The sequence below is a fragment of the Berghia stephanieae genome, chromosome 5 (genome assembly GCF_034508935.2).
Source record: "Berghia stephanieae isolate SIO BIC M18660-M18661 chromosome 5, UCSD_Bste_1.3, whole genome shotgun sequence".
Lineage (NCBI taxonomy): Eukaryota > Metazoa > Mollusca > Gastropoda > Nudibranchia > Aeolidiidae > Berghia > Berghia stephanieae.
The window spans coordinates 18,371,523-18,394,598 of NC_088364.1; the positions used below are offsets into that span (position 1 = coordinate 18,371,523).

Below are 23,076 nucleotides of genomic sequence, written 5' to 3' on the forward strand. Positions count from 1 at the left end.
TATACATTTAATCATATATATATTTGATTTAGTGACTGTTTTATAACCATGCCAAAAGTGAAAAGAAGTAAGAAGCCGCCTCCTGATGGCTGGGAACTGATTGAGCCAACGATAGATGAGCTTGATCAAAAAATGAGAGAGGGTAAGTGTAAGTCTAAAATGCAGGAAAGCTGGCTCAGTGGCTCAGCATGATCTGAATGAATGATCAGTGATCAGTGCTGAGCATGGACCTAAATGATTTGGTTCTGGGTGACGAGAGGAACTTACGGAAGGCCTCTCTGTGTGACTCTTAATCTGTGTGAATAACATTGATTTAAATTTGAAATTAACGATAACCCAATGACCGAGGACGAGATGCTGTCTCTCATTAGAATTAGAAAAGCGATATCTAGAATGGTGTTCGGTGTTGTTATTTTTCGTGCCACAGTAGGCAGTTTGATATTTTTTCAAAAATTAAAATTAAATTATAATTATTTTTTACATAGTCAGGTGGGCCTTCAAAAATCATTTAATATGGCACCTTCCTTTTACTTTTAGATCTAGTAGGCACTTGCAAGAAGTAGCTCTCGCGAGTTGAAAACAGACGAGGATTTCTGTTTCCGTTTTTGAGGGGAAAAAATTTAGGAGTGATTTTAAAATGCTCATTCTTCTTTCTCAGTGGAATGAAATATCATGTATTATATATCATTGGAAAGGGCATAAAATTCTGCATACAATGATGCTAATATTATTATCTTCCTATATCATGATTTTGATAAATCTTTGCGTAAAGAGAGTATATGTGTTTAAACGCTTATAACTTTTAAACCAGAGATGGTCCTTCTTAATAAAAACAAGTCCTTCTGAGATACATATTAAAGTAGCTTCTCTAAAAATTTCAGAGCAAAATATGTTTGCACTCAAAAGTTAGAGCTCCCCAAAAAACAGTAATTGGCCTCGATTGTTTACAGAAGCTGCCATTTTCTTATACTGATTCACTTCCTGTCGTCTGCTAGGTTTGAGAGATAACTTCGTCAATCCACATCAAAACTTTACATCTTTATATCTTACAAAATATTCCATTTATGGAAGTTATTTTTGTTTTAAATTATTCTATTAATTGGCGTTTTCATGTCCATGCATTCATTTTATAATTTACAATTCTCTTCCTTTTTTTTTCCGATTGATTTTTCACTGTTGATTTTGACGTTTTTCATCCTTTGACGGACGTCTGTCCAATTTAGGGGAACGGGGGAGCGGAAGTTTTTAAAATCACCTATTTTCGACTATTTTAAACACTAATACTCCACCTCAAACATTCATCAGTCCATATCTCTGCTTTTATGAGGTCTATTTTCATTTTGAAAAGTTCAAAGTGAACAACTAAATGACGCCGATTCAGTGGTGTATTTGGTCTATCTACATGTGAATAAATATTTAATTGTCGACTTTTCCAAAATTCCAATAGGTCATTCATTTGCATGTCGTGATCTATTTTCCCTTGATTTCAGCTGTTTCAGCTCTAAACTATACCTTTCTCTCTCAATAAATGATTATTTTTCTGTTTGCAATGAATTACAGAGATGTTGAATTACCACATGTAAAAATTTCAAAGTTGTATCTGAAGCCGTTTCTGAATTATACTTGATTATCCATTGGGTTGCTGTGTTTTGGTCACATATTTTCCTATTAAGCTTCTATAGAGATTTTTCACCACATAAAAGGTCATAACTTTTTAACTAGTTGAGATAGAGCGATAATTTTTTCACTTTAGTAAATGTTTCACTCCCCTTTATTTTTCTACGCTAAATTAATACCGATACCACTATTTTGAAAAATTCTTGCAAGTGCCTAGATCTAGGATAAACGGTTTCAACGTTATGATGATTTTTCAAAATTTACGAGTAAAATTTACGATTGCAAAAAGTTCAAAATCTGTGACTGAGAATCCCCCCCCCCCCACAGGACAGCATCTCGATAAGATGGCTACTGATTGAAACTGGACTTAAAAGCATAGAGAAAAGAGGGTTGGTCACTTGTGGCCAGAATTAAACATACTGCGCTGCCTTCAATCTGGATGAAATTTGACATAGACATAGATAAATGAATTATCTAGAGATGCATATTCTTTTATTTTTTTGCTACCTCAATTTTTAACAAAATTACAAAAGTTTTAAAATGGCGCAATTTTTATCAAATCATGATTTTTGACATAATGTAATCACATTGATTTCTAATTAAATGAAAGCGTAATCTCTGCTCTTTAAAATGATACCAGAACCATTCATATATATACTGTGAAAAATAATGCAACAGTGATTATGGGAAATTGTGTTATTCAAATTTGAACCCAAACTAGTGCTTCACTTTTCCAATGGCTAATCGGCACCTGTCTACAGGCTGGAATCAGACTACCTAGCCACAGGAAGCAATAGTGAAGTGCCACATTTGCCACGCAAAATAGCCAATGATTACCATCTTCCATAACAGACCATAAAAAAAATTAAATCATTAAAATGAAATCCTACCCTTTAAAACGGTTAAGTGGTCAAGATTTGAAGATGCATCAATATGCTTACTTTCTCCACAAAAAAAAAAAAGAAAAAAAAGCATGCCTAACCTGATTACTGATACTGAATAGACGTCTAATTCTGAATTAATTTTAAAAGTTACATTTGAAATTATTCAGTTCTTAGATACAGCTTTCTAATTTGTTTTTGTTTCCTTTCTTTCTTTCAGCTGAGACTGATCCCCATGAAGGCAAACGTAAGGTTGAAGCATTGTGGCCAATATTCCGTATCCATCACCAGAAGTCTCGATACATTTATGATCTCTTTTACAGAAGAAAAGCTATCAGCAGAGGTAAGCTACACGTTAATAGGTTTTCAACTGGGGTTTCCATATGATAATTGTTTATCATTACTTACTTCCTGTGTCATCTCATAAGAGGTCGACCTCCCAGTTTTGTACCAATTCTGTTTATGTTTTTCAATTTCCTGGCCGTCAACATTTTCAATAATTCCGGGTGCAGGGTGAGAATATTTCAGACTTATTTGTCTATGTTTATCATAGAGTATAAATTTTCAATATCCTGTTGCAAGAGGTCCTGGTAGCTCACTTTCCTCACATGCAAGGTGACCAGCATCTGTCACTGGCACAGTTGGGGTTTTTTTGTGACCATTCTGTCCATGATGCATTGACGGGGTAGCTTGGTATGTTAAACCTGGCAGAGAGCGTTTTACTTAAAACCAGCATAATAGACCATGGTACTGCTGTCTGTTTAAACGATAATAGTAATAATGTAAATAATTTGTACCAAGCCTGTTCCATATAAAAACAGCTCTAGGCATCTTTTCAATACAATATCATTGCCACAATCACAGTTCAATCGAAAAAAATAAAGATATAAAATGCCACAGTAACTGGAGTAAACTTTAGTTCATTCTACTTTAGGTTATTTTTAAACAAATTAATATACAGTTGTTTTGTTTTCTTTTATGATATTTATCTATGATTTATCAGGAGCAAAATAGCTGGATTTTTTGTCTGAATTTCAGTTTTAATATATTAAAATCAGATTTACCTGATATCATAAATTTATTTTTGGTTCAAGTTCAAGATCAGTGTCGTAATATGCAAAATGCACTTTGCCCATCCCTACAGATGTTTACACAATTTATGATTTATTCTTCCTATCTGTTACAATGAACTTCATAATAAATAGATTTGTAATGTTTTGCTGAAATTGTCACTGTTCTCAGCTTCTAAAATTTCTGGTGGGAGGCTCTTCCTTTCTCTGATAGTCCTTGAAAAAAGACAGTTCGTAACATGTTTTTTTAAACCACAAAATCTTTAAAGCATTTTAAGTTTATAACTAGTTGGTTTATTATAAGCTAGCTATCCAGTACCATGGTGAAACAATCCAATTTTACACAAATATTGCAAGGAAAACAATTATATTTTACTTAAAATAGGAAAAATTGCTAATTTATTGACAGATGAAACGGAAAGAATTTGAGGTGTTGGAAATGCTTTTACTATTTGCTTGTATCTATTTATGTGTGTTTGTGTGTTACTGATAGCAAACTCTGAATACTCATTCCATCATAACTCAATAAGGATTTCTATCATTTATTTTTTATATAGCCAAAAATTTTCTTTTTCCATGACGGGGAAGGGATTTGCATATTGACAGTGTCATTCCCTTATGTTCAGAATGCCTTTCAGGTAATCCCCTACTTATTTGGAACTCTTAGGCGCAGTATAAAAAGCACATCTTTAGCACATTACAGATATTGCTTTGCATAAATTTTTGTTTGTCTCTCCTGTAAAATTTTGTCAAAACCAACAATTACATGGTTAGAGAATAGCAAGGTCTTTACATATTCGAGTTTGCTGTAATACACTTCAATCACACAAAAATATATCATTATTTAATAATCACTCTACGGGCACAAGGTGAAATTGTTCAGTTCATGACATAACTTACTTTAATAAGCCAAAATCAAGTCCCTTGATTTGCAGTTTAGACTGTTTTAAATTTTATTTTTATGACATGTTTCTCATAGTAAGTAATATGATGAAAACTTATAATTTGGTACAGTTGTTTTTGACATTACAAAATAGTAGACTATAGCATTTAACCAAGTTTTCAAAATGTTCTTGTAGATAATGATAGACTCAGGCTTACTATGTGGTTTGAAATGAATTCCGTATATCAAATTGCATATGGTTGAATTGAAATCAGCTTCAATTTTTGATAGCATAGAAAGTATATTTACAATCATCATGATTTTTAAAATGTTTTCTCATGTATTTTTTTGTTTTGTTTTTTTTTTGGGTAATTTTTACAGACTTGTTTCCACTTTGAAAACACACACAACAATGAACACAAATAGAGAGAAAGATGCCTCAGAAGTCTTTTTTTTTTTTTTAAATATTTGAATCGTACTTTGTAGACAATCATAGATATATGAGTAGGTGATTTTCTAACCTGATAAGTCACATTTTCATTATTCGGATAACACTGCGATTTTTTGTAATTTATTTAGTGACCTTAAAGAGGAAAATATGTGTCTTGTTGGCCTCATAGAATAATGCATTGATTGTTTTGAAACTTCACAAATTTTCTCTGGTGAATTTAAGGATTCCAATAGATTCCAATTCATTTCTATCTGGATGTGACCTACTGGGTTTTGAAAGTCACTACCAAATATATTGATGTGTTTTGCTTACCCAAAACGTTATTATTCAATCAGTTTTATTTTTTCCTCTTTTATAATGTCCAGAGTTATATGAGTACTGTCTGAAAGAGAATATTGCAGACAAGAATCTGATTGCAAAATGGAAGAAGCAAGGGTATGAGAGCCTTTGTTGTTTGAGATGTATTCAAGTCAGGGATACAAATTTTGGAGCTAATTGTATTTGTCGTGTTCCTCGATCCAAATTGGAGTCGGTAAGTTTTCTTCTTACAGTGGAACCCACTTGACTTAAAGACTAAAAAGATATTTTTATAAACCAGAAATAATTTGGAATAAGACTTTTTTTTTTCTATGATTATCATTATTAACAAGTGTTTTACAATGAAAACACTTTTTAGCGACCCCCCTTGATTTTTTTCTGATTCTCTATAGAGTGAAATCCTGATAAAATCAAATCCACCAGACCAGAAAGATTGGTTGGTTATGCAAGGTTGACTTTACCCATATCTGTGGATAACACTTAGAACAGAAAATTTATGACCAAAAAGAGGTGTTGACTTTGTCATCTATGTGGTCTAGTGGTATGGCACTCACCCTTGGATCGGAGGATCCTGGGTTTAAGTCCCACTATGAGCTGCGCATATTTGTCCTTGGAAATGGCACTTTACTCATATTTTCTCAACGTATTCAAGTGTAAAATGAGTTCCTGAGTGTTGACGTAATGCAGATTCCATTGCATTAAATAGTCCCTCAAATTTTGGTTTAAGCTGGCAATGAATGTCATTCTCATTTCGGCAGCACTAAATCAAATCTAACAATTATAGGATACAGGAGGTGTTGTAAATTGACCGTAATTAACTCACTCAATCCTAGATAATTTTGCTACTTTTCATAATTGGAAAAAATATATATATATAAAAAATGAGCATGTGCATAGAGAGAGGTCTAGTTTTATTCGACTACCATTAATATGTAAAAATTTAAAACATTAGCTTTGATACTATACCTAAATTTGTCTCATAAAGATGTACAGTAGAACTCGGAAATAGCGAGTTCGAGGGGTCCACTCCTGATTACTCGCTATTTCCGAGTTCTCGCTATTCCCAAGTTGCCAGGAAAGGTTATAATATTGCTGGTTATTCCCCTCAGTGTGTAATTCGAGTAAAAGCCATCGACCCTATTTCAATTTCTTCACAGAAGTGGCAGAATGCTTGGTTTTTTGTTGTTTTTTGTGTTTTTGTGTTTTTTTTCAAGTAAAATCATGACTAGAAAAAAAAACAAGAACATAGAAGTGTGTGTGTGCGCGAGTGTTTGTATGCACTCGGCATGTTTGATGAGGTAAGCAAGCGCATCACTCAATCACTGACCCATTGAAATGGTTCCACACTCCCCTCTCTTGCTGATCGTGTCGTTCGTTAACGATGCTACTCGCTGACCGATGCTGCGAAGTGAGGCATGTTGACATGTGCTTACCTCGCGCGTCGCGTGGCACCACATTGGGTGAATAATTGACCCCCACCCCCAATACACACACGCAACAAACCCAACCCCCACCCAAATGTGTTTCGCCTATTATGTACTACTACAGACTAGGCTACTATGTAATATTACTCGTAACGAAAAATAAGAAGAGAAAAGAGGCGAGGCTAAAAATATTTAAATTGCCATTGTCTCTTGTTTTGCTTTACTTCGTTCGCAGTCCTAGGCTGGGGCAGGAAATGCTCGTTATTTCCGAGTTGACCTCTTTTTCATACTCGCTACTTTCATGCTAATTTTATTGACTCAAATAAGGGAAAAAAACGGGGATTTAGATTTTACTCGCTATTTCCGAGTTCTCGCTATTTCCGAGTACGTTACTTTCATGTTCTACTGTAATAAATAGGCATGGGGTAAAAGTAACCTTGGTAAACTACGGATATAGTCTGTGTTAGGGTTGAGTGAGTTAATTCAAAATTGTACAAAATTTTATACATAATAAGCCCTCTATTTTAGAACAGGTGTGTTGGTTTAGTTTCCAAACATATTTCTTTATTCTTCATTTTGCCTCTGTTTTAATAAAGGAAAAAATCATAATGAAACGCCAACTTTTGTTCTTATTTTATGCTACTGAACCTTACCTTCAATCATTTCATTTTTATTCATACAATTTGTTTTCACAGGGAAAGATTGTGGAATGTATTCACTGTGGATGTCGAGGCTGTTCTGGTTAAGAGGGATACTTCTCATGAAGGATTGAACGACAATATTGTATTCATGTATTATTAACTGTAGATGACAATTCCATGTTGTTTAGAGGTTTTCACTGAAATGAAACTGTGACAAATAAATGATTTCATTGTCATGTATCACCTGGTTAGTCAATATTGTAAATCTTATGCTCGTAGGGAGTTTAAAAGAGGCCCAGAATGCTTCATTTTTTCATGTTTTTCGGAGAAGCTGGACCCCATGTTTCTCTTTGGATGTCTATCCACTCATGGAGGGGGGGGGGGGGGGGGGGGGGGGCAGAAGAGAGAGAGGTAGGAAGGGAATATTTTATTTAATGCGCTCCAAGTACAGCCCAATTCGGTAGGAAAAAATTTGTGCGGATGTTTGTTCCATGACCTTCCTCTGTTTCAAAAAAAAATCCCATTTTAAAGAATGTTTGCGTTTTTGGTCTTTTTTTTTTATTTCAACTTCATTTTATTCCACATGAGTGGTTGAAATGGTCAGAAAGAATGTAAGATTCGACTTGTAAATAGAACATTTGTATGAATTTATTGTGAGTACATGAGAAAAATAAAGGTTGAACCAACCATTTTATGTTATGGCATTTCTTTTTATTTATATTTTAAACTATCTTTTACTCATTTGTCACCAGATGTGTCAATCTAGTACATCAGTCCTCATTTATAAACACAGTCCTCGAATCAAGCACAACGTGCTTATATAACCATATCTTGCTCATAAGCGGATTCAGATTTTGTTGCCAAGTTTATTGTCAATGCTCATATTACAGTAAAAAAGAATGTTTTCCTCTGAGTTTCCAAATGCATACAAATTGATATGCACCAGGTTGCAGGCTTGAAACTACCATTTTCCCATAGAGAAAGGTCAATTTTATCATCTTTATTTTGATTTGAGTTTTATGAATTAAGCTAAAAATTCTTTATTTTAAGTACCAGGTTCATCCAGAATTCATACTGTTACACATTTGATGGAGATCCTGGATTAGCGTTTGTGACAATGTGAGACTATGGATGACCTTAGCCTGACACAGGGACGGATTGCTCCGATAACTGATATCTACCTTTGCACACTATCCCTCTTTGTCTTCTTTTCTTTTTTCTTTTTTTCTTGGGCTCCTGTGATTAGAGTTTTTCATATGCCTGGTTATCCCAGTCTTCTCTTTGAAAGAAAAAAAAAAAGACATCTATCCTTCGTTTTCTTTTTTTTAAAACAATAATAAAATAAGGCTAGGGCTATTGGTCAGTACTGACCCCCAGGCGCTAGCACCTGCAGGTCAGTACTGACCAATAGGTCTTGGTGTCTATTGGTCAGTATTGAACAACAGGTGCCACCGCCCACAGACAACCTCTTTTCTATCTGTGCCACCGCCTGCCATTGATCAGCACTGACAAACATCAGGCCTGATGTCCTTTGTGAAGGAACATTACAATATTTTCTAGATGATAGATTCTGTGGACTGTAAAAAGTACTGTTCAAAAACGAATTTAACAGCTTATAAAAAACATCAAAACAATCAACACAGAACGTTTTGGGCTCAAATCCCTTCATCCAATAATAACAAAATAAAATGGTTTCAAAATGATGAATAATTTGTTTTTTACTGCATTTGTTAAAGAAAAGTTTTAATCCAAAACATTCCACAATATTTATTTAGTTTTTATTTGAAACTGTTAAATTCGTTTCTGTACAATAATAGTTTCTGGACAAATACCTAGCTGATTTTTTCACAAGAGGAGTCTCCAAAGTTTTCAGACACCCAAACAGAACGGAAAATAATTATGTGTAAAAAGTGTTGCCAAGATACTTGTGTGTCTGAAAGTGGCCTCCTTGTATCAAGTTGAATATGGCGGCATTGCGCTTTTTCACTCGGTGCAGAAACAGTCTAGACGGAGCAAAGCATCTGGTGGAGCTCAGCAATGCAACATGTTGGGAAGGAGATTTCAGGACTGTATATAGTATATAGCATGGAAAAGATATTAAAATAAGATAAATCCTTCAGATCCTCAGGCCTACAGGGTTGGAGTTTATCCCAGTTTCTATAGCGTGAAATGGACAAAAGCAATTGTTTGTCACACTTTGGATAGGATGCTAGCCCATCGCAAAGTACTTTCCATAAGATCTAACAGAGCCAGCTACCCAATGGTTAATCTTGGTTCCTTTGCATGTTAAGATGACCTATCGGGACCCCTTAATTCATAAATAACGAATTACATTAATTTTTCCTCATGGACATAATTTTAAGTTTATCTCAAGAAAAGAATGAGATAACCCAAGCGTCAACACAAATGCAGCCCCACAAAAAATCTTAAGAGTTTGTAAGAAGGGGAAAAACAATATGCTAACAATGGGACTCAAACCCAGGTCTCTCATGGTGGAAGTCCAGTTTCATTGAGACTATCTCGCCTCCAGTAGCCTGAATGGATAAATTGATATGGTATCCTGTCAAGACAAAGGTTGAAATCTGGGAGCTGGGAATCTTGTCAAAGGAAGTCGGATTCTTCAGTGGTAGAAGGGTCAATTTAGTAACACTAAAGCTGGAAGGGTCAATTTGACTGATCAAAGGTTGGTTTTCAAGGGAAATAACTTCTTCCAGAGGAGCAAAAAAGGGGCCCGTAACCTATCTGAGAGCGGTATTTAATCAAGAGAGGTTAATCCAGTAAATATATTTGTGCACTTGTCATGGTTGCGTTATATCCCTTGAATTTAAATTAAAGTATCCATGACTCATTAACATTATTATTATAATTATTAAAGTAGTTCTTCAGAGCCATTTGGCCCATGGAGCCGGTTTATCACGGTTTCTATAGCATGAAACAGACAATAGCAATTGCTTGCTACCTTTTGGATAGGACATTAGTCTATCGCAAAGTACTTTCCATTAGATCTAACAGGCCCAACTACCCAATCACTGCTGGGGGATTCATAAAAGAATATCGATCTGAGATCTGATTATCATTATTATTTTATCATTATCATTATTAATAGTATTGTTATTATTATTATCATTATAATAATGTCACGGAGACTTAAATTTAAATTCAAGGGATATAACTCGACCATGACCAATTCTTTCCTAGTGCACAAATGTATTTACTGGATTAACTCTCTTGATTAAATACCGCTCTCAGATAGGTTACGTGCCCCTTTTTTGCTCCTCTGGACGATGTTATTTCCCTTGAAAACCAACCTGCGATCTGTCAAATTGACCCTTCCAGCTTTATTGTTACTAAATTGACCCTTCCACCGCTAAAGCCCCATTATTATTATTATTATTATTATTATTATTATTATCATTATTATTATTATTATTATTATTATTATTATTATTATTATTATTATTATTATTATTATTATTATTATTATTATTATTGTCATTATTATTATTATTATTATTATTATTATTATTATTATTATTATTATTATTATTATTATTATTATGTAAACAAATTCATTGATTGGATTAAAGCTCCAGGGTTTATTGGGGGATTGTTATTTTTTTTTTTACAGTGAACAGTTAGCGATATGATCGTGTCCATCTTCCCATGAGGCCATACAGAACTATTTCCCATTTCATACCTAGTAGAGCCGTGGAGTCGGAGTTTATCCCTGTCTTTTATGTGAAAAAAAAACAATAGCAATATCTTGCTGCCCTTCGGATAGGACGCTAGTCATTCGCAAAGTACTTTCCACCAGATCCAACAGACTCTGCTATTCAATCACTGCTGATTGGACTGGGGGGGGGGGGGGGGGGGGGGGGGGGGGGGGGGGGGGGGGGGGGGGGGGGGGGGGGGGGGGGGGGGGGTCAGAAAAAAATGTTAACTTCATTCGGGATCAATCTCGGCCCTTTGCATGTGAAGCGAGGGCTCTCCCCATTCATACATAAGCAAAGGGGTAATGATGGAAAAGTGCCTTACCCAAGGACAAATAATGTTTGTCGCCTCATCAGTTGCCAAACACACTCTTGTTTGAACATCCAGTCACTAGGTATACATGATTTTATGTCCCCGACTAAATCATGAAAATATCATGTTATGTCATAACCTCTTGCAAAGTGTATTGTTAACAATTTTAGCAAGTAATACTTTTCTTTTAATCTCAAACCGTCAGGGGAAAGATCAGTTGGTTTGGATAGTTGCATACTTTAGATTAAAACGAATAAAAGTTGAATGCCTCTCAAAGAAATTGTTTACGAAAGGCCTTAATAGATTTTTTACTTAAATTTAAGACAGAGTCTCTCTTTCAAAAGCGTCTTTCATTTGTCTTAAATTGATTGATCTAATGGATCATGATGATAATGTTTTTATTCTACTAGTAAGGTTAGTTTTTAGGGGTTTTACGGCAATTGTGAACTTTTGTGTCATTTCAGCGCAAGTAAAAGATTAGATATGTGAAAAGTTGCAGATTTGAAGTTAAAGGTGACCAAAAAAAAAAATGTGGGACAATCGGGATTGGTTCGAGTAAGATACTATGAACAATCAATCATTGTGCCTATTTTGACATTACAAGTCTCATCCAGGTACTAGCAAAGAATCCTGCTATGAAGGGCACAAATATTTACAAAGTACCTAAAAACTATAATAGTACAGAGAGAAAAAAATAATAACTTTTAAAAGAAGGAACTATACATTTGACTGCCCCCCTGCCAGGACCATGTAAGAGCCGAGCAATCTCTATCTAGAACAAAGACAGAGAGCAACATGGAAAGAGAAAACAGACGTCACAGCACGAGTGACATCTCCGCCCACCATGGGAGGTCAGAAGACCCGCCCAGCACAAGCTTTTATACATCATTGACATCCATTTGACAGTGCTAAAAGTGCAAGAGAAGATCCCACCATCAGACTTCTTGGGCTCATCTTCACATTAACCATCACTGCCAAAATGAGACGTTTCCAAGACACCTCATTCATTCTGTTGTGTTCAACACAACATTTTTAAGTCAAGGTAACCATGGAAAAGTACATCACTTGAGTAGCTCCACAACTTTCACACAGACCCTAACATGGAACAGAAAGTCACAATGAAGGGGACAAGAAACGGCCCAAAGAAACAGGGATCAAAGAGATAAGAGAAAAAAAACACCATACCAAATATTCAAGCCAAAGTTGAAAAAGTTTAGAATCAATTTTCACTTTATTTACATGCACAAAATAAATAAACAAGAATCTTACAGTTACAAGAGGGGACACCCATGTAAATGGCACAATAGCATTACACACATCTTACAATAGAAAATTTGTGTATAAATTTAAGATCACGCAGTAATGGAAACAGAAAGCTATACTACACTGCTGTCTTCTTACAAATCACTTTTAGTTTTCTTCTATTTTGCCCTCCAAACGTTTACTTCTAATATCAATCAACTGATATGACACCCCAACTTGTCAAGGAAAGGCTTATTGTTTGAGACTTCTTACACCTGAGAAGAAATGTCGGGTTTGAGACAATTTAACAAGTCGGAATGCCATCTTAATCGATCAATTGTTGAAGTAAAACTTTTCAGGCCAAAATTTCTTTTAAAATGTGATTTGTCGAGTACAGCAGTACAGTCCTAACCATTTTAAAGTGAGACTAAATATATTTTTTTCGACTAAAAGTTCTCCCATTATTTCTCGTATTATGTCTGCAAATCTAGCATTATAGAGACTGTACCAATAGATTATTTTCCCAATATTCGCCACAAAAATACCCCAATGCTAAGGCAGTATTCAATCCAGAAAAACGGATGAAAACAATTTTATTTCTTAGTTTTTCCAAATAATTTAGTATTGGGGTATCTATGTGGCAAATGTTACAAAAACGACCTTGCGGTGCTGCACTGCGGCTGATGCCTGGGTTATTCCAGTTTTCCCTTAGAATAGGCCCGAGAAACAAATTTCCCCTATGGGATGAATAAAGGGAATTTTATTTTATTTTTATTTTATTTTGGCACAGCCTCTGTAACAATTTTCTCCAATAAAACGAGAATAATGATGTCGAGTTTCACCACATCAGATTTGCTGACACTCCATTGTTGGTGACAACCCTAAAATATTATGTCCAGTGAGAGGAAAATTAAACTTCGTCTGAAACATGTTTTATAAAAATCATAAGGTGATTTACCATTTTAAATCAAACTTATGAACATTCCTATTATTTACAGACCGGGGGATTCAATAAAATGTGGATATTGTATAAGCACCAAGACTGCCAACCTCGATTCAAGAAAAAGTGTAAGATTGCTTGTCAAAAAAAGTAATATTTTAAGAAAACGGAGTGCTTATTCGTCCTTCAGGACGTATTCTTAAAAAGTGTCTAGCCGACCTTCAGTGCTTATGCTAATGAGGTAGGCGTGAAATACGTAAAGGGCAATTGACGGAAAGGCTGTTGTTTATATTTGTCACCGCATTTTTATATGTATTAAATTCAAGGTTATTGCCCTCCCATAAATCGCATTGTTGTTACAGTGACCTATATATGTCACTGCTCCCGTGGCCTTTTTTGTGCGCCCATATTACAAAATCTTCCCGGATAAACAGTATCATCCTTCCAGTCAAGCCATTGCTCAATCGTTAAAAAATCAAAATGGAACGTGAAAGCATTTTCGTTGGAGCAAGGTTTGATTCATATGAAGCTTTCAAAAAATCATTACGGCTTCATGAAAATGCGAAAAATGTGAAATTCATTATAAAGGATTGCAAAAAGGTAAGATTTTATTATCACAGAATAGCCCCCCCCCCCCCCCCCCCCCCCCCCCCGCTGTTTTTTCTATTTAAAACAATTTTTTTTTCATTATTAAAAAAAATAATTTCGCTGCCCATTTGTTCTTAATGCCTTTTATTAATCCTTTATTTATTTAAATCTACATTTAGCATACACTACAGTTTTAAAAGAAATAAAAAATAATGCACATTTATAAAACGCATCACATCTATATCAATGCTTAGTTGTTTTGTTCTTCTTCACATGCCAAGCGTCCTTTCCTTCTTTGATTTTAAAGGGCAATATCTCATTTGTGACCTCTCGTCTCAAAACGGTATTAAGTCGGGTTGGTTAATATGTTGAAAATTGAATTTATAGCCAGAAATATCAGACTTGTGTTGAGTTTATATGAGTTATTGAGGAGAATGGCAACCATATTTTGGGTGCTAATGCCAACAATTTATACTTTTGACCAGTTTCACATTAAATTCTACTTTTAAGCATCTGGTTCGTTCCGACATAATACCGTTTTGAGACGATGGGTCGCAGTTCAGATCTCCCCTAATGGTCTAAAATTTGTTTAATATGATATAATCTAATATTTATAATCTATTGATGAAAAAGGCATATTTATGATAGCATTGGTGACAAAATGAATAAATAATTAAATAAATAAATGAACGAATAAATTAATAGATGAATGAATAAATAAATAAATAACTATTCAATTCGAGCGGCAGTTTGCAAGTCGAGCGGCAGTTTGCAAGCAAGGTTTTTGAAGAAACCCTCACACTGTTGTCTTTCTGTATATTTGATTGCATGATGATATATGCATATCATTTCAACATCGATATATTGAAATAAGTATATAACATTCTCTTAAATCATCGCTTAAGGTAAAAAAAAAATAATTCAGTTATAATCTATTCTACCTGATAACTGTTATAATCGAGTCGTCAGCCGCAGTGCAGCACCCACCGTAAAGTAAGCAAGGGCGAGTAGGCTTTCTCAATATCAAACAACGCGGCTTTTGTGAATCCAATAATAATAATAATAATAATAATAATAATAATAATAATAATAATAATAATAATAATAATAATAATAAATAATATTAATAATAATAATAATAATAATAATAATAATAATAATAATAATAATAATAATAATATATAATTTATTCATCTAAAAAAAAAAAGGAAATTCGTTTACAATTCCTTACAACATAATAATATGATCTAGGCCTATCACTTTCCTCAATTTAAATGTACATTTTCACGCTAACGAAGTGTGTTCATTTATTTGTATTTGTAGCCTACTCATTCTCATTCGGATTAGTTGATCATGTCTATGTGTACTTCATTTTAATTTTCTGATCTGTGCTTACTGCACCGATAGATTTTGTTGTCCTGTTGTAAGTAGGCATATATTCGGTGTTGAAATAATGTAGTCAATGATATTATTCCATAATATTTATCTTAGGTGATGTGCTCAGATTTCATCAACACAATAGTTTATGAACGGGTTATGTTCGAATGTAAGCAAGGAAAAATGAGAAAATCCGAATCTAAAGGTCTCAGACCTATTCAAAGGTAAGGTACAAATTTTCTATGTGATTTTGTAAACAAATAAATGATATAATAACTACTTTTCTTCTTATTACAAACAAACGGGAATTTTGTTATTACCATAAAATCGAATTTTTAAATAGTTTACTCTCGCATCTGACAACAAGAGGAACGAATTGACCGAATGCTTAAGGCATTGCACTGTGATCCCGATTGTCCCGGCTTTGATTCCCGCTTCAGGCACTTTCGTTATTTTCCTTGGGCAAGATTATTAATCCCAATTTGCTCACTTGGACAACATTGGTGATTCCTGTTGACATCAGACATCCTCTTTGATGGATTATCTATATTCCTTCCTGGAATGCCCAGGCGACGGGATCTTATGGTGCCGTTGCGAAAAGGGCATCAGTAGTCTTCCCCCCCCCCCCCCCCCCCCCCCGCGTTCAAATTTACATTATATTCTGGCTTTTTCTCATTGCTTTGTTATTGTTTTTCAATTTTAAAAATTCTTTCTTACATAGATAGAAAATAGGTAGTATTCCCCATTTATTCATTCACAAGGAGAAATGTGTCTTTTTAATCTATTGCAAGGGAAGACTTGTACAACCCAGGCATCAGCCGCAGTTCAGCGCCCAAAAGTGAGCTAGGGTCATGGCCAAACGGCGCGAACCGCTGAGCAAAGCTGCCCTATGTATTTGTTCGTTTGTTTCTTTTTTTTTCTTTCTTTTGTAAAATTTTAGGAAGGGATGGGAGTGTGATTTTTCTTCCTCTTTTGTCTCCTTCATACACCAAACAAGTGTCGTCCAAAACGGAGCCATCCGAGAATATCATATCATTACCATAGGCATAATTACTTTTCCATTATTACCCATTCAGTCAGTCAGCACTGTCCACGGCAATGATTTGTGTCATTTTTTTTCAGATCTTTCAAGCTTGGCTGCATGGCTAAAATACGATTATGTTGCCGTAGGAGTAGTGCCCGTGTTTGGTTCCTTGAAGTCATTGAAGCAAATCTGACTCATGATGCACACACGCCATCTGCATCCGTAAGTACAGTTTAAAGGCACAATTTAGTTTCTTTAAATATTTGAATTCATAGCAAGTATTCAAAATTTTACGTATGCCCTTTTGATGAATGCGCCCTTGTTTTTCAAACAGCAATGTGCAATGTTCAGTAAAAGCCATGACGTTCCTTCTTGTATCTATAAGTAGCTAAATATTAACTCACTTTACTTAAAATTTCGCCAATAAAAAATGGACCAAACATCTTGTCACATTTTCTTTTACACCACCACAATAGAATTTTGGTTTCCTTGTCATTTATTGACATTTTCAAAATCTATCAATCGTATATGCCCTTCTACTTCTTTGTAATTTCTACCCCAGCCTTGTGATGAAAAACCCTATTTGAGATCATTATTTTCTGGAGTAAAACAAAATCACGCGATCAACCCCTCGTTATATTTTCGTCTCTTTACGCAAAAAAAAAAGCGAATAGTGTTGACAGAATGAAGTAACAAAACAGATGAACAGTCATATTGTAATCAAAATAGCGGGCGCTCTGAATAACGAATTTGATATTAATGTAAGTTTTATCGAACAACTTGGTCGTATTGGACATTCAGGCAGCGGGAATTCTACGGTGTAACAACTTTCAAGGTTTTAATCCACAACCCAGATACAACGGAGAGGCCATTTTGCACACATTATCCTTATTCTATCTGAGATGATTGTCACATTTAACTCCGAAAACGGACTTGCACGTGATAGATCGCAAGTTTATTTTGTATCTTGATATGCAATTTTTTATACCCTTTAATTTTCTGGGGAAAAACGATTTAACTGTAGCGTAATAGCAAAGCTATTTTGAGGCGTCCGTATTATCCTTTCTATTAAAAACAAAATAAACAAGCAAACAAAACAAAACAAAATATAATAATAATAAATAAACGTAGGAATTCTAGAATTTTTTGCCACAGCACAAAACGATAATTCTTTATGTCAAATCGATAAATTCGAGAATCAATCAGTGGTAAGAAATGATATAGGTGATGTTATTGGAATGACATAATAATAATAATATGATGATGATGATGATGATGATGATATGATGATGATGATGATGATGATGATGATGATGATATAATAATAATAATTATTATAATGATAAGAAGAAGAAATAATAATGATAGATGATGATGACGATGATGATGATGATAATGATAATGATAATGATAATGATAATAATAATAATAATAATAAATAATATAATAATAATAATAATATAATAATAATAAAATAATAATAATAATAATAATAATAATAATAATAATAATGCTTGTTTTTTTCCAGGTTCTAACAACGTTTCCTGAAATGAGGCGAGTCCAGGAAACTGACTTAGTGACGACTCTTCTCCAATTTAAATCGTTATCATCGAGGGAATTGATATCAGCCATTGAAGAAGAGCAGGTATTAGACCGACGCCAAAAGATATTCAAAACTTGCGGCAAAAATATCGGCTGTCTGATAGTGAAGAAAAGCAGGCAGCCGAAAAAATTTTGGCAGACATTGTCATGAAGGGGGGAAGGGTAGATACTCATTTTGTCGACACTACTGATTCTTCTTCTGATGATATCCATTTCAGAGACATTATGTGTCTGACCTATCAGACTTCTACAATGTTAGAATTGCTATCTCATTTTGGTGATGTACTTATTATGGATGTTACTCACAACACTAATAATATTTGCTTGCCTCTTCTCACTGTTATGTGTATTGATGCAGACGGCAAAGGCCATCCCGTCCTGCATTCTTTCTTGCATTCTGAGGAACGGGACATTATGGTCAAACCTCTGAAGTTTTTGAAGGAATCATATGATTTCTCAAAGACGGCATGTATCTTTGTTGATAAAGATTTTTCCGAAATCGGGGCACTCTCGTCTGTTTTTCCCGATGTCAAACCCATTCTGTGCTCGTTCCATGTTTCTAACGCCATAAAAAAGGCAATGAAAAAGAAGAATATGTCTTCTTCTCAGACTTCTACTATTCATTCTATTTTCATGGCCATGAAAGAAGAAGTAACAGAGGAGGGCTACTTGTCTTATTTACGAAAGTTTCAGTCCGTATTGCCTTCTCATGTTTTTGACTATTTCAATACTCATTGGTTCAGTAAGCCTCACTTGTGGGCTGCCCACCGGTTGGTGGACACTGTCAAACTCCATGTCACCACTACCAACCACTGTGAGGCATACCATGCCACAATTAAAAGAGTAGTGAAAGGTGCTCAAAAACTGTCCAATGTCCTCCAAGATCTCTTATTCATTGATAGAGATATTGACTTTCTGTTTTCTTTCAAAAGCCTCCGGTTGATGAATACGAGGGCAGTTGATTGTGGCGATCCTGTCGTTAACGCTATAAGAGATGATGTAACTCCCTTTGCTGCGTCTATCATATTGAATCAATATTCTCTAATGAGCAAGTTGAGCTATGACATCAGATCTCACTCTCTCTCTGACAATACTTTTCGGTTGTCCAGACAATCAAAGTCCTACATTGCATCTCCATCTGAGTGCTCTTGTGAATTTTTCAAGAATTTAGACTTACCTTGTCGGCATATTTTTTTTTTCGTTCTCATCTGTCATTACCTATGTATGTTCGTCTTCCTGAAGGACATAGATTCAAACCAAGTATACGCCATTCTCTTCCATCAAACGCTACGTCTCAAATTACTATTCACCAAGTTCCTTTGCCCAAAGCTCCCAGAATAAGGACAAGAGAGGCGAAATTTAACAAGGCAAATTCTTTCTTCAATAAAATGTCTAACTATCTGAGTCTTTTGGGGAATGCAGAATTCGATGAGAAAATGAATTTTCTTTCTTCCTTATTTGATAGTTGGACTTCATCATCCAGTGACCTGTATCACCACTCTGTTGATGGTGATGCTATTTCCAGCGAAGATATTCCTGGTCCTTCTCACTCCAGAATTGACTGCAGTAATTTTGTTGAGCATGCTGTTATAGCTAGTCCTGTTGTTGAGGCTAGTTCTCTTATTGTTGGGGAATGTTCTTCTGTTGTTAAGGATATTCCTCTTGTTGTTAAAGCTAGTGCCCCTATTGTTGAGGATAGTCATCTTTCTATAGCCCATCCCCCTTTTGTTGAGACTAGTCCTCTTGATGTCAAGGCTGATCTCCCAGTTGTTGAAACTATTCCCCCTGTTGTAGCAAGTTCTGTTGTTGATGCTATTTCTCCTATGGCTGAGGCTAGCCTTCCTGTCGTTGTACCTCCACCTCCTATTGTTGAGTCGACATCCATAAATATTACATCTCCTCTTGCGGGCCATTCTAGCTCCTCTCCTGTCTTTTTTTCAAATTTGGTTTCTTTTAGTGATGTTAGACTAAAACCGGTGCGTGTAAGAGGTAGGCCTAAAAATAAGCCAAATTTCACACGGAGAAAGCGAAAGGCAACTGGATTGATTCCCTTTTCTACATTATTGGGGGAAAGGAAAAAGCAGTTCATGTTAAGGAGAGCTGTTGATGAAGTCAATAACCTGAGGGGAGTGCTTTATAGTACTTGCGATCTGAAGGATGCATTGCGGTTAGGAGCTGTACTATTGAGTGAAGATATTGAATGTTTGGAGGACTTGTTCACTATTACGGGATGGAGTGAGTTGATGCGCAGAGTTGATATTAGAAAGGACCAAGGAATAGTTTGTTTTAAGTGCAAGCATTATGATGATGGTGAGAGAATGATGACAAAATGTGAAGGTTGTTTGGAATACTATCATTATGAATGTGCCCGTTATGAAGAGAGTTATAGAATATCGAATTGGTTTTGCGAGGACTGCTTTTAGTTTGTAGGTGTCCACTTCCCTTTGTATTCGCATGATGGTCTTCTTTCATTTTTAATCTTCAATTGTAATTTCTAGTCTCTCTCCTCAAGTTTTTACTGTGCGTTCCATTCTAGTTTTAGGTTCTTGGTTTAATATTTTTTATCACTACATTGTAGAAACCATCCTTTCTGCTGGTCCCTCTGTTTACTCAATGTCCACACAGTTCCCGTTTCATAATATTTTGGCTTTTCATCAGATCAATCTAATCATTTCCATAGCCGCCCAAACCTCCCCCCCCTGACTGACAATTTAAATATTTCTAATATTCGTGTAAATTACTTCTTATATATTGTGCATAGAGACAATGTGTGCTTGTGTGTGTGTGTGTGTGTGTGTGTTTCGTGTGTGTTTGTTTGTGTGTGAATGCGTGCGTATAGTAGTTGTGTGTATGTGTATGAATGTCTGTGTTTGGATATTGCACACAATCGTCAAGATTATATCAATTAACTTATCAAATTTAATTGTTTTCAACTTTCGTCATCACTATGTCTAAGTGTCTATCTTAAGTTTTCAATTTAAATTCTATTCGCAAAATTACCTAAATGTGCAATAGTATTCACAAGCTTTTTTGACATTTCCAATGATTCACCATCATCTGTGGATTATTCCGAAATGCTTTAACCGATTTATCAAGTTTGTTGCTCAAGAGTGCAAGTGGTCTTCTTGCTTTTTTATTTAAAGTTAATATTTTCAATCACATAATTGGTACTCTGTACGGTATTTTGTTAGAGACATCTTCATTCGAATATTTGTATTTTTTGTTTTTCTTGAAATGATGAAACATTCATTTTCAAGCATATGTTTATTATACAGAAAATTTCTAATGCTCATTAAACTCAAAATGCTAATCTGTTTTATTTAGATTGTTAAATTAATGCAGCTACAAATGATATTCGATAATGTGAATAATGATTGCTGTCAAAATTTGTGAAACGAACATGGTTAAAGAAAAAAAAAATGTACAATGTAAATTAAGTTTGGAAGTATGTGAAACAAAAACTAATGAGGGATATTTAATTTATAGAACTATAATGACGAAATTATCATTGATGTTAACTAAAACGCAGATATAATGAATATCTTCGATAGCTTTTCTTGCTGAAGATAATCTATATCGAATATGCATTTTTCAATCAATCGTCATATAATATATATATATATATATATATATATATATATATATATATATATATATATATATATATATATATATATATATATATATATATATCAGTGTTATGAAATAACTATTACAATAAGAACATGTGTCTAGATGGCTGCCATCTAATGTGTACTTATTTGCAGGTCTGATAATCTAAATATGTTATGGTCTCATTCTTATTATGGAAATACTCTCGAAGGCAAAATGTTTTCCATTGCAACAATGTTAAATCAAGGCCATAATTCCGTTCAGTTATTAGACCTGCAATTATGGGCACGTATCCCCGTCTTACCGTTTGAAATGATTGCTACAGTTGTCTACCCTTTTCAAAAGCATTGAACAAATCTATGACATTATACATTATATCATATGATTTAAAATAAATGGCAAATGTGACTGCAATGTATAAAAGGCTTGACCTTATGTGATGGTCGATAGCATACTATAGTGAATACTTTGAAAGTATAAATATAAAAAAAAAATAACTCCCTGCCTTCCCCCCCCCCCCCCCCAACCCCCCCCCCCTCCCCCCAAAAAATAAAAAAAAAATTAAAACCCCAAAAACTCAAGCTCATGTGGCATTCAATATCTGATGATATAAGGGATTTCTCTTCAAAGTGACTAATGATAAAATATATGATTTTCAAAATGGCGGCGCTGAATAGCGACGCACAGTTACACCTATGTGATGAATTCTTTTGGTATTTATTTGTTTCATGACAACCTTTCACTCATTTACATATTAAACGTTGTATGATTGTTCGTATTAATGAATGGTATGTACTTCAAACTTTAACGTTTAGAGTCCTGCTTCAAATCCTCGGAAAAATCGTTCGTATCAATGTTTTTGTCTCGAGGAAATCGAAATGGCGGCGGTTATGTTTACTTCCGACACAAAATTGCCCCGCTATTTTCATCTTATTTCGCGATTTGTTGATTGAAGACCTATTATTCGCTTAATTATATAAAGCGTTGTACGATGGTTTAGCCTACAAAGAGGCATCAAAAATAATAAACCATCCTCTTGATGAAGTAGAAAGAATTCATGGAAAAGCAATAGAAAGGAAAGCATTCTCAATTACCAACAATAAAAAACATATTTTATACGATGAATTTAGTCTTTTACCATCTGGGAGAAGGTTTTGTCAGATTAAATGTAGAACTAAAAAGTATAAGGGCCGAAAGTATAAATCAACGTTCGTTCCATCAGCAATTGTTGAATATTTCATATGGTACAGAAAAACCAAGGATTGATGCGTTGACTGATTGACTGATTAATTTATTTAATGTTAGATTAAGTGACCAATTGATAATGATTATAATATTTGGTGTTGAGTTGCCAAAAATGTAACGAATTGAAAATGAAATGAA

General features: G+C 34.6%; 3 protein-coding genes across 6 annotated transcripts; all 3 read left to right on the forward strand.

Annotated features, from left to right (window-relative positions):
- The first annotated feature begins 6 nt into the window (after positions 1 to 6).
- On the forward strand, positions 7 to 7,972 carry LOC144972536 (protein BUD31 homolog). Its single transcript, XM_078913862.1, has 4 exons — positions 7 to 142; positions 2,719 to 2,841; positions 5,268 to 5,434; positions 7,340 to 7,972. Exons 1-4 carry the CDS (start codon positions 49 to 51, stop codon positions 7,388 to 7,390), a joined length of 435 nt encoding a protein of 144 aa, XP_078769988.1. The 5' UTR covers positions 7 to 48; the 3' UTR covers positions 7,391 to 7,972.
- Positions 7,973 to 13,654: 5,682 nt separating this feature from the next.
- On the forward strand, positions 13,655 to 20,696 carry LOC144972539 (uncharacterized). 4 transcript variants are annotated; one of them, XM_078913866.1, is made up of 4 exons: positions 13,655 to 13,731; positions 15,570 to 15,679; positions 16,578 to 16,701; positions 18,008 to 20,696. In XM_078913866.1, exon 4 carries the CDS (start codon positions 19,302 to 19,304, stop codon positions 20,502 to 20,504), a length of 1,203 nt encoding a protein of 400 aa, XP_078769992.1. In that variant the 5' UTR covers positions 13,655 to 13,731; positions 15,570 to 15,679; positions 16,578 to 16,701; positions 18,008 to 19,301; the 3' UTR covers positions 20,505 to 20,696. The 4 variants fall into 4 exon arrangements, with proteins under 4 accessions (XP_078769992.1, XP_078769989.1, XP_078769993.1 ...); XM_078913863.1 differs by having other exon boundaries at positions 13,661 to 14,090; XM_078913867.1 differs by lacking the exon at positions 18,008 to 20,696 and having other exon boundaries at positions 13,661 to 14,090; positions 16,578 to 16,772.
- On the forward strand, positions 18,307 to 19,252 carry LOC144973870 (zinc finger SWIM domain-containing protein 3-like). The gene is made up of 2 exons (XM_078916759.1): positions 18,307 to 19,019; positions 19,246 to 19,252. Exons 1-2 carry the CDS (start codon positions 18,307 to 18,309, stop codon positions 19,250 to 19,252), a joined length of 720 nt encoding a protein of 239 aa, XP_078772885.1.
- Positions 20,697 to 23,076: the final 2,380 nt, after the last annotated feature.

Coding starts and splice junctions, on each gene's coding strand:
- LOC144972539 (XM_078913866.1), top strand. CDS start 19,302: ATGTATGTTCGTCTTCCTGAAGGACATAGATTCAAACCAAGTATACGC.
- LOC144973870 (XM_078916759.1), top strand. CDS start 18,307: ATGTGTCTGACCTATCAGACTTCTACAATGTTAGAATTGCTATCTCAT.
- LOC144972536 (XM_078913862.1), top strand. CDS start 49: ATGCCAAAAGTGAAAAGAAGTAAGAAGCCGCCTCCTGATGGCTGGGAA. Junction 143..2,718: donor TGATCAAAAAATGAGAGAGG/GTAAGTGTAAGT, acceptor TCTTTCTTTCAG/CTGAGACTGATCCCCATGAA. Junction 5,435..7,339: donor CTCGATCCAAATTGGAGTCG/GTAAGTTTTCTT, acceptor TTGTTTTCACAG/GGAAAGATTGTGGAATGTAT.